Here is an 11,924-nt window from a genome sequence, read left to right as displayed (position 1 = left end):
AAGAGGCATTATAAATTTAACGAACTAAATTATATTATTTAGATGCGTTACAATGTATTTTATGTGTTCACTTTCATTATGGTATCCTTAAATATCTTGGCATGGAGCTTTGGAATGTACTTGTATAACATACATATCTAGGAGGTTTCTTGAATGTACGATAGTTGGGAGTAAATGCGTATGATCAATATATAGTGTTAGATGTCTGCAAGTGTCCTCACATCACCAACGCTCCTCATTGAGGTTGTCGGTGACGTTGAGGGTGATCAAGCAAGTTTTGTGTGTATAAAATGTTACGGTGAAGACTGCTGTCAGTGGGAGCGTGTCCGGTGCAGCAGCAAAACATGCCATGTTGTCAAGCTCGACCTCCGCAATACGCAGAAGTTCAACATCAACAGCATGAGCTTGCTGAGAGATGAGATGGGTCCCTCTTTGGCTGCTTTGCAACAGTTGAGGTATCTTTATCTGAGTGGAGTACTCGACTAGGTCCTCGCGTCATCCCCCGGTGCGATGCCAGGGCGAAACCCTAGCGCCGCCATCCGCCGCCCCTTCTTGCACCTCTCCCTCCGCCGCTGCCATCGGCGCCAAAGGTGCTCGGGGGGGGGGGCAGTTCCGTGGTGGCGGCTGGGGCGGAGGATGCGGGGTAGGTGCGTACTATGTTCGGGGCGGAGGTCCCTGGATCTACGGCGGTGACTGCTTCCTCCATGGCCTGCTACGGCGATGGGTAGTGGTAATGGTTGCGGGTCTATTTCCCGCCTAGACCCATCATCGGTTTTCAGATGACGGCGCGAGGACGGGGCAGCGGCCTTGCGAGGCGTGGATGTTGTGGTACCGGCGTCGAAGACCGCGTGGCGTGATAGGCCCGATCTGAGATCTGGGTCGCGTGGGTCTCGGATACGTCCACCGATTCCTCATTCGTTGGCGCTGGCTAGCGAATGACGGCGAGGGGGTCCGCTCGTCCGTTTCGTAGAATAAAGGTGGCGGTCCTAGGGTTTATCTTGTGCGAAGATGGTGACCTTCTCGAGGCCTGCCCTTCTTGATCTGGCCGAAGTGTTGAGTTTCGGAAGGCCCCGCCGGCGAATGTAACAGTGCTTCTATTGCTTAGAGTTTGCTCGATCGGTTGGTATTCGGTCGTGTGCACCCATATTTTTATTTTGGCCGTTTGGTTCTGGAGGGAGCAGCGCGAAGCTCTGTTCTGTGTTAACATCAAGTGACATTTTGGTCCATGGTGAAGTCAGAAGACAATATCCTGAAGACCGGATTGGAGGACTAGCTAAGGGAGGTTCAAGTCTCCGCAATGTTGAGGGACTTGCTTGGTGTTCCGGGCTAGCAGTGGTATGAAAGTGAGGGCGACAACACATGTGAAGTTCAGAATCTTACCTTTTAGGGTGAAAACCCAATGTCTGACCTTAATTGGTTGTGTCTGGCAATAACCTTTGTTGAACGCATTGTTTTGAGAGCGGGGACTATCTTTAGGGTGAAAACCTAAGATGTTTGATCGGGCGACAACGACGCTGCACTGTTCCCTTCTTGAAGGCGTCGTTTTTTGAGAAGTGTTGTCTTGATGATAGATGTATTGTTGTTGCTATGGTTAGGATGTTGTAGCGGGACTTTTGTTTGTTAGTTTTATTTTTCCTTTTTTTGGTTGTGTGCATCTATATTGCCATTAGTGTATTACGTTGTTGCAGAAGCTATATGTATTCTTTTTATATTAATGTATTACAAAATGTTACATGGCTATAAGTGTCCTCAAGATTACGGACATTCCTCTTTAGAACACTTCTTTTGAATCCCTTGGCGTCAGCATAACTGGAAGTTTCAACATCAATCTTGGTATTCTAAAAAAAAAAAAAAAATCTTAGTATTTCCTTGTTGGCATTTATAAGTTCCAACATTGCTACTCTACACTTTACTTGGCTTCGATGCACATGTCGGGTGGGTCATTTCAATTTCATTAGTGTACTCCATTTGGGCAAACTTCATCTGATTCTCTTTCACTTTATGTTAAGTTTTTTTTATGAGGATAACACTTTTATGTTAAGTACTCCATTATGTTAATGACTGTAACATCAAGCCCAAATGGAGTAACATCAAAGCCCGATACAGTGACAGTCTGATGGAAGCACACCCGCTTAGCCGACAAAAAACAGCTCCGCGCGTTGCTGCTGCCGCCCGATGATCCGACGACTGAGCCGCCGCCTACTGCCGGCCTTCTCCCACGGCACACTCCCGCCCCGGCGCGACCTCGCGGCCAACGCGGCGCTGCAGTGGCTCGAGGACGAGCTCACCTCGCTCACCCTCCCGGGGCCCGGGCCCGGGGTCGACTCGCACGCGTGCGCCAAGCTCCTTCAAGCCTGCATCGCGCGCGGCGACGCCCGCGGCGGCCGCGCAGTGCACGGGCACGTCGTGCGGAGCGGCGGCCTGGCGCGGCTCGACCTCTTCTGCGCCAACGTCCTGCTCAACATGTACGCCAAGGTCGGGCCATTCGCCAGCGCGCACAGGGTGTTCGACGCATTGCCGGAGCGGAACATGGTGTCTTTCGTCACGCTGGTCCAGGGCTACGCGCTGCGTGGGGAGTTCGACGCGGCGGTGGCGCTGTTCCGGAGGCTCCGGCTGGAGGGGCACGAGGTGAACCAGTTCGTGCTCACCACGGTGCTCAAGCTGGTTGTCGCCATGGACGCCCTGGGGCTCGCCTGGGGCGTGCACGCCTGCGCGTGCAAGCTGGGCCACGACCGGAACGCCTTTGTCGGGTCGGCGCTGATCGATGCCTACTCCATGTGCGGGGTTGTCGGGGATGCAAGGCGCCTGTTTGATGGGATCGTCGGTAAGGATGCTGTTGCTTGGACTGCTATGGTCTCTTGCTATACCGAGAATAACTGCCCAAAGAACACGCTTCAGATTTTCCGGGAGATGAGGATGGCGGTTCCTAAGCTGAACCCTTTTGCGCTCACCAGTGTGCTCAAGGCTGCCGTTTGCTTGTCGTCGGTTGTGTTAGGCAAGGGTATCCACGCCTGTTCAGTAAAAACACTTTATGATGCCGATCCTCATGTTTCCGGTGCGTTGCATGATATGTATGCCAAATGTGGGAACATTGAGGATGCCCGCTTAGCTTTCGAGATGGTTCCCTATGATGATGTGATACTTTGGAGTTTTATGATATCCCTGTACGCGCAGAGCAATCAGAACGAGCAGGCCTTCGAGCTGTTCATCAGAATGATGAGGTCTTCTGTGGTGCCCAACGAATATAGTCTATCTAGTGTTCTGCAAGCTTGTGCTAATATGCCCCTCTTGGATCTAGGCCAGCAAATTCATAACAATGCTATAAAGATTGGTCACGAGTCCGAGTTATTCGTTGGAAATGCACTGATGGATCTCTATGCCAAGTGCAGCGATATGGAGAGCTCACTCAAGATCTTCTCGTTATTGCGAGATGCCAACGAGGTGAGCTGGAACACAATCATTGTTGGTTACAGCCAGTCTGGTTTTGGAGAAGATGCTTTGTGTGTATTTCGTGAGATGCGTGCTGATTGGGTTCCTTCGACTCAAGTTACATACTCAAGCATGCTCCGGGCTTGTGCGAGCACAGCATCCATCAATCATGTTGGTCAGGTTCACTGTTTGATCGAGAAATCTACATTCAACAGTGACACCGTTGTAAGCAATTCACTTATTGACTCATATGCAAAGTGTGGATACATCAGGGATGCTCGGAGGATATTTGAAACTCTGAAAGAACCCGATTTAATTTCATGGAATGCCATAATCTCAGGATATGCTGTACATGGACATGCTGCAGATGCCCGAGAACTTTTTGACAGGATGAATCAGAGCAGTATTAGAGCTAATGATATCACGTTTGTTGCTCTCCTGTCTGTCTACGGCAGCACGGGTTTAGTGAGTCAAGGACTCTCCCTGTTTGATTCTATGAAGCTTGATCATGGCATCAAACCGTCCACGGAGCATTACACTTGCATTGTTAGGCTTCTAGGACGTGCTGGCCGTCTGCATGATGCTCTAAACTTTATTACGGATATCCCTTCAGCACCATCTGCTATGGTTTGGCGTGCATTGCTTAGCTCCTGTATAGTTCATAAAAATGTGCATCTGGGGAGATTTTCTGCAGAGAAGGTACTTGAGATTGAACCACATGACGAGACGACTTATGTCTTGCTATCAAATATGTATTCTGCTGCTGGAAGTTTGGATGAAGTTGCTCTTTTGAGGAAATCAATGAGGAATATAGGTGTAAGGAAGGAGACTGGTCTTAGTTGGGTTGAGATCAAGGGTGAAGTTCATGCCTTTTCAGTGGGGTCAGAAGACCATCCTGATATGCGAGTGATACATGCTATGCTAGAATGGCTAAACCTGAAAGCCACTAGGGAAGGTTATGTTCCTGATACTAATGTAGTGTTGCATTATGTAGATGAGGAACAAAAGGCTCGCATGCTGTGGGTACATAGTGAGAGATTGGCTTTAGCATATGGGCTTGTGATGACACCTCCTGGACATCCGATTCGGATAATGAAGAATTTGCGTTCCTGCTTGGATTGCCATGCCATATTTAAGGTGATATCCAAAATAGCAAAACAAGAAATCATTGTGAGGGACATCAACCGCTTTCATCATTTTAAGGAGGGAACATGCTCCTGTGGTGACTACTGGTGATGCTCCATACTTCCATTGTCCGTTCATGTGTTGAAGGCAGTTCTTCATGGATTCACACCATCTTCTGTATACCGGATTGCTGGACAAAATGATTATGGTCATGATTGACCTACAAAGGCACCCTTTGTCCCTCCGAATCATGTAGCAGGTACACCTATTTAACTCAAGTTATGTATTGATATCTCAATAACATTTATATTCATCAAGTCTACCTTATTGTGCTAGGTTGGCATCAATCAGTAATTATTTTGCAAAAAAAGGGTTTTCTTGATCTGGACTGAATGAAGGTAAACATGACAGAGATCCAACTCTTTTTTCGTGAACATATTTCAGTGTGATGTGTATCGAAGGAGTTAGAAAACACACTTTTTTGTGTGGTTTCTCATGAAACCCTCTGGCCATGAACTTACCTTGTCAGTGATCAATGAAAGATTGAAGACTGAGATTTGGCTATGATGGTGAAAAAGATTCAGAACATTTCATGTTTCTCCGAGGACAGGATTTAATTAGCAAACTGTGGATTGTGCTTTTGTTGAAGCTCATTAAATTTAGGATAGGCGAAACATACACAAAATCTGCATATTGGATGTTGTGGCGATACTCTTAGATAGAAAATATTATCACCTAAGATTGGGAATGTAACTGTCTGAAGTTAAAGTTCAGGAATGTAGGTTCATATCATTCTATTTGATTCACACTTGTTAATGTATATGTTCGTGGATCACAATGTGTGTTTGGTGTTATTGCATACTCTTCATGTTGAAACTTTGTTGTGATGGAAGCGAATGTCTACAACTTTTCTTTTGCAACTTAAGAAGATCTAAGTGGTATTTTGTTGTACTTCCCTTTTCCATCGTTGACAGCTTGGCACTGGCAGGCATAGATTGGCCAGATTATTTGTTTCGCAAGTTTACTGATGATGGCAAGTATCTTGTGGCTTTTCCAAGATCTGATTGTGTACCAACCCATCTGGTTGCCATTTTCATGCAATGAAGGATGTGATTCTCATGATCTTCCGGCCAAAGCAAAGAGATTTGCCAGTTTCCGTAAGCAGCTCTACACAATCTCACTTGCATCCAGCAATGAGTACATTTGTAAGGACTCTTTCCTTTACGTCAAGTGCACAAAGTATTGAATTCAAGTGACAATGAGGATGCAATTCAGAGCGTACATCAGTTGAGAAAATAACTTTCTAGATTGTGAGGTACAGCTATCAATGTATCATGTTATGGGAGAAATGCAGGTTTTCAGCTCAAATGATAATCTTTTCTGTAACCATGCTTTCCTACGTTTGGGTGAATTAGCACATCTGTATTTATGTTGCAGGTTAGAAGATGGTGCGATACTAGACAAAAAAAGCTTCATGCGACGATTTGATCAATCTAGCTCGTAGCATAGGTGCTTACCTGTATCAGGATCTGGTTTGCATTCTCTCTTCGGTAGCACACTTACATGTCCTACAGATCCGAGGTTCTGGCAGGAAAAAGACAAACTATTTCTTCATTCTCATGGCCAGGTACTTGCAAAGCTTTGTACTGCAAGATTGTTGGATCTGTAGTATATACATAGTTTGCACTAATGTTTCTCACTTTTAGTTACTCCTGGTTTACTGCATCTACCTATTAGCTTGTTTTCACATACCTTCATGTGTACATACTAGATGGTTCAGTGGGACTTAATTTTAGTTTATCTAGCAGTATCACTGTAAATGTCTGGGTTACTATCAGATTCTTCTCAGATTCTTATTTCAATTTCTTCCGTTCATCTCCTCTAATATTGTCCGAAAATCTATTGACTTGTTTTACCCACTTCAAATCTACACAACAAATAGCCTTTTTAGGCTGTACGTAAATCTTCTTGCCTACAATCTATTATGCTTGAACAACAGTAGTTGAAATTGGTCGGATGGTTCACTTGTGAACTACGAAGCTGTTAATGGAGTTTATGGTTGCAGGCTGCGCACGGGAGTTATTTTCTTCCTGACATCAAGCAATGGTTGGTATCATTTGAACCGCACCCCTGGCTGGTCAATGAAAATGGTATTTGGACCACGAAGCCTTTAGGCCATTGCTGTCTGTAACTTTGTCCGCATGAGTATGATCTCTTTTCGCTCGTAACCAAGGGTCTGGCTGGTTCCTCCGGGTTGTCCCCTCTTTGGAGACTGTGTAGTTCCTCTTCACGTGGGCGTTGTTTTTTTTTTCTCTGTTGGCTTGTCTGCAGTAGCCCAAACTTCTTGACAACCTCCATGGTTCAGACTTCAGACGATGTGCCCCCGCTTGTACAGACTCTTCTTTCTTCTAATTCATGAGAGATAAAGATCGAGCTCCTGCTAAGAGCATCTCTAACAGAGCCCGTAAAAATGCGAACTGAAAATCCGGAGTTCAGTTCACTGAACTCGCGTTTACGGGTTGAAAAAACGCTGGCGCAGAACAGAACCTGTAACTGAAAACTGTAAAATAGAATATTCCTAAAATATGCCAATGAGGCCCACTGTCAGCCATTTTTTCTTTTTTCCTTATTTTTCTTTCTTCTTCTTCCCGAGCTAGCTCTCTCCCTGCCCCGCCCTGGCCAAGCCTCGCCGCGCGCCCACCTGCCGCCTCGCTTCGCAGCTCCGCCGCGTGCCCGCTGCCGCCCCCACCCCGCCGAGCTCTGCGCGCGCTCGCCGCCCGCTTTGCGCGCGCCGCCCACTCGCTTCTGTGCGCATCGTCCGCCTTTGCTGCGCGCGCCGCCCGCTTGCCGCCGCTGCCGGCGCTCGCCTGGTTCGCCCGACCCGCAGCGCGCCCGCCTGGCCCCGCGCCGCCCCGTGCCATGGCCAGCGGCCAATTCCGGCCAGGGAAGTTCGCCGTCGCTCGAACAACCACCAATTCCAGCGAGGATATGCTTCTCTCAGTAGCCTACAGTGCATCTCCAGCGAAAACTAGTCGAAATTTGGAGAGATTTGGTGAATTTGATAGTAGTCTGGCGGACGGAAGGACGACAATGAAGAGCAACTGCCATGAATTTTCAGCGCGCGCAAACTTCGGTTTTGCCTTCAGTTCAGCGTTTCGACCCCTACAAATACAGGCCGAGTTGAGTTTTCGGTCTCGGTCTGAACTTTTTTTTTTCGGTTTTGCCTCGTTTTCAGGCTCTGTTCTGCGCCATTTTTCGAACTGAACCCGTAAACTAGCGGTTATTTTTCGATTTTGGCCTGTTTTCAGGCTCTTTAGAGATGCTCTAACATCTGCAAAACCCCATGGACAAAATCTGCTAGTACGCTACAGACAGTCCACACGCCACATCTGAAAAGACTGAAAATGTAACATCGGTCACTTCTCTTTCGGAGACACCATCAGCATTTTCGGAAACTGTATACGCCTCGCCACATGAGTAGCTGTTATTGCAGCACCGTGGAGGAATTGCGCGCGTACCAGACACACATATCAAACCATCCCATCGTATTCATATGGATGCGTGACATCTCGACTTTATGCCATTATGATTATCCGTTACTACGTAGGCGATTTCCACAGAAATAACCCTTTTGCGTAAGAATAGCACAAAATGACCCTCCAGCCAAACTATTTCACGTTTCTAACCTTTTTGTGTGGCTTCCTTCGCAAGGGCGCCACACCCTTCTATGTGGCTCCCTTCACAAGGGCGCCACACCCTTCTGTGTGGCTCCCTTCGCAAGGGCGCCACACATTCTGTCATACGTGGTGGCTACAGCTTGTCTACCGACAATGTGTGGCGCCGCTCCCACGGGCGCCACATAGACAGGTGTGGCGCCCTTGCGAAGGGCGCCACACAAAAGGGTTAGATGCGTGAAATAGTTTGCCCGAAAGATCATTTTGTGCGTTTTTTTCAACAAAGGGTTATTTTTGTGTAAATCGCCTACTACGTACTACACTACAGTCATGCAGAGATCTTTTGGGAAATCCGGCAATGGTTTCTTTCGCCGAGGAACGTGACAATCCGTGAGGTAACAGGCAAAGATTCCGCCGTTTAGCTCTACATGTTTGGCGGTCTCCGAGAGGTGACAAGGACGATACCAGAATTATTGTAAGTTAGGTCCACTCCACGAATGAATGTTTCTTGCATAACTCTTTTCAAAAAAAAAAAAATGTTTCTTGCATAACCAAGCTATCAGTACGTGGTAGTTTCTGTCAGGGAGAAACCATGTCTGATTAAATGGATTTTCTGTGGTACAAGAAATCCATGAACTGCAAATGCTTCTGACTACCTTCTGTATTAGAACATGTTGTCTAGCCTTTTTCAATAGCTCGAGTTTTTGAAATAGTTGGCTTGCCCATCCGTCTAATAAGGTGTATCAGATTAGATCATGTCAAACCGAAAAATGTATTTGGCACATGAGCACCGGTGCTCCTGATTTGTAAAAAGCATATTTTTTGGATTCCAAAAATTAAAATTAAATATCTACATACATATAAACATTTCGAAGGTACGGTAGAAATTTTGGATAAAAGTATTTTATATTTTGAATTATACAAAAAAAACAAATTTAAGTAGCCATAAATTTGTCTTTTTCATGTAGCTCAAAATACAGTGCAATTTTTACCGAAACTTTCCACGAGTATTCAGGACATATGTATGTATTCATGAAATAAATGTGACATTTTTTATGAAATATAGATGTACAATTTTTAAATATTTTGAAAACTGGAAGCACTGGTGCTCATGTGCACCAAATGTGCTTCCATGTCAAACGCGCTACTTTATGTAAAATAGTTATCTAACATCGATCGCACATTTAACGTATTCTTGTACATCTACAGGCTAAATGTGAAGGCATCTTATAAACTATATTTTCTAGCCCTTTTCAACAGTTTGGATTTTTAAAATTCCACCGAATCCGTCTAGTAGTATTTTGCAGTGCGCCACGAACTGAGATATTCGGCTGGGCACGACACAACATTTCACGGTGCACGACAATGGATGAGGCCTTTTCCTGCCCTCCGTCGTGATACGGCGATGGATCAGAACGAGAGGCAACAGGCGGGTCCAATGGATGAAACTGATCCATGACTTATCTGTTCCCTCATTTCGTGACCGGTCGGCACGCGCGTGGCTCGCATCCACCGGGGATGCACCGCCCATGTTAGGAATCACGGTGCCATGGTATGGGCGTGCATGGCCAAAACCGTCTGATTTTTTTTCTTTTGCGAAAACAGATGTAGATGTTCAAACATACGCATATACACTAATCACTAGGAAACTTATGTTGTTCATACCATTTTGATGTGTATCATGCCTATCTAAACATTTATGTTGTTCATAATACTTTTTAAGTACCTATGTATGGTAAGAAACAATGCTTCCGTAAGAAAAACTCATATTTGAACTGTGCTTTAGTTGCTATATGATTGTGCTCAAATTGACATGTGTGAAATGCATGGGCCAGTTGCAGCTCCCTGGCATTTGGGCCAGTTATAAGGGCATAGCGCCTAGGCCATCAGCTACACTAAATAAATTGTTTACCTAAAAAAAAAGCTACACTAAATAAATTTAGTGTACCTTTGGTTCCAGAGAGCAAAACACTAATGGCCTCATAGGCTATGTGTTTTCGCAGCTAAGGCGACAAGGTTCAAAAACATGGTTCAAGAGACGATAGGGTTCAAATAGATGACATGGTTCAAGATATGATAATCTCCGTTCGCTTTATTGAGTCGAACAAGGTCCCTTCCCCTTCTTATTCCTCTCATCATCGTGTTTTTCCTCCTCACTTTCATTTGCATAACAAGTCGCACGAAGAACCTTCTCATTGAATTCCCTATCCTCCCTCTCTATCCTCGCATTCACAAAGGCAAGTGACTTGGCCCATTTCTTATTGGCTTCATCTTCGCGAAGTTTCTTCGCCATCTCTATTTTCAAATCAAAACACCTCTTTATCTCGGCCGCCTCACGAGTTGGGTTATTTTGAAATGCTAGGATTTCCAAGATTTGGACAACTCAAACCAAAATACAAGATTCCAATCGGTTGGAATCAAAGGAGAAGGGGGAGAATACCTCTTGGCCCTTTTGTGTGTGTGTGTGTGTGTGGGGGGGGGGGGGGGGGCGAAATCCTCGGAGAAAACCTTCAAATTTGGGGATTTTGGTTGAGGAATTTGAAAGGAGGAGATAGGGGAGCCGCCAGCCTCGAGCTTCTTTTGGTTGGTAGGATGGGTCGGGCTGGGTGGCTCGTGGATGGTTTTGCTAAGTCATAGCATAATGCCGGTGAAAGCGGCGCTATAATCAACAACATATCGTCTAAGCGAGCAACGCTACATGACCGGATGTGGGGCCCGGGTATCGCCGCTGCCTAGCATCGTGCCGAAGGAAAAGGAGCTACCCAAAATGATTATTTCGTTAAAATAGTTTCCCATTAAGTTTAGGTTTAGCCAAGGCTTAGCTCAGGATCCCAGTACTCAACGTATTTGGTTTGGTATTGCTACTGCACACGATTTCAAAGGTCATGATGATATTACTGAAGAACGTCTTTACCAGATCATTTTGCTTCTTACTTTGGGCAGTTAGCAAATAATAATCTTTCTATAGAGGTCCAAAATCTGTGTCATGTAGCTTGCCAAGGAAATGTTGAGTGAAATTTGTTGCGTCTAGTTTTATTCATTTCGGGCGCGTTTGGTAGCATGGGCGCCCCTTGGCTCGCATCGGCCCAACAATTTTCGGGGCGTTTGGTTCCCTGGGTGCAGTCGCGTTCTTGCATAGCACGGGTTTTAAAGCACCCCTGGGACAGGCCCCGGAGGAACGCCCGTTTTGACAGTTCCTCCAGGACCAGGTCCTGGCGAGACGAAAATCGACAATGTCGTTCACGCGGGAGCTCCGCCTCGGCATGGCGGGAGAAGCCGGAAATCCCAGCGGTGTTGCGCGGCAAAGGTAGGGGTAACCTCCTTCTTCGGTTACCCTCTCCATTAGCCCCCTCCCAAAATTTCCCTTCCCCCAAATTTCGCACCGGCGGAGGCGGCGACCCAGATCTGGCAGCACGCATCTCTCTTCGGTCTCCGTCGTCGGACAAGGTTCCTCTTCTCCAACCGCGGCGGAGCCTGCACACATCTGCGGCGGCTTTCGGCCATGTCCTTCGTCCACCATGACGGAGGTAAGTGGAAACTCCTCTGCTCTACTGTAGTGTTAGATTCATGTTGGTAGAACTAGTTGGGTTTGATAAGACCGTTCGTAATGCATAGATCTTGTTTGAGTAGACCGACCAACTCCAGCTTGTGCATCACGCCGCAGCACTCATCATTTGCGTACAAATCTGGATCCTA

At 46.4% G+C, this 11,924-nt stretch overlaps 1 protein-coding gene across 3 annotated transcripts; it reads left to right on the top strand.

Moving 5' to 3' along the window:
• The first annotated feature begins 2,095 nt into the window (after window positions 1-2,095).
• LOC127293398 (putative pentatricopeptide repeat-containing protein At5g13230, mitochondrial) lies at window positions 2,096-6,968 on the top strand. 3 transcript variants are annotated; one of them, XM_051323010.2, is made up of 5 exons: window positions 2,096-4,813; window positions 4,891-4,952; window positions 5,543-5,908; window positions 5,992-6,181; window positions 6,620-6,968. In XM_051323010.2, exon 1 carries the CDS (start codon window positions 2,176-2,178, stop codon window positions 4,663-4,665), a length of 2,490 nt encoding a protein of 829 aa, XP_051178970.1. In that variant the 5' UTR covers window positions 2,096-2,175; the 3' UTR covers window positions 4,666-4,813; window positions 4,891-4,952; window positions 5,543-5,908; window positions 5,992-6,181; window positions 6,620-6,968. The 3 variants fall into 3 exon arrangements, with proteins under 3 accessions (XP_051178970.1, XP_051178968.1, XP_051178967.1); XM_051323008.2 differs by having other exon boundaries at window positions 5,529-5,869; XM_051323007.2 differs by having other exon boundaries at window positions 5,529-5,908.
• Window positions 6,969-11,924: the final 4,956 nt, after the last annotated feature.

This window comes from Lolium perenne, chromosome 4 (assembly GCF_019359855.2).
Source record: "Lolium perenne isolate Kyuss_39 chromosome 4, Kyuss_2.0, whole genome shotgun sequence".
NCBI classification, from domain to species: Eukaryota; Viridiplantae; Streptophyta; class Magnoliopsida; order Poales; family Poaceae; genus Lolium; species Lolium perenne.
This window is presented reverse-complemented; position numbering and strand designations above follow the sequence as displayed.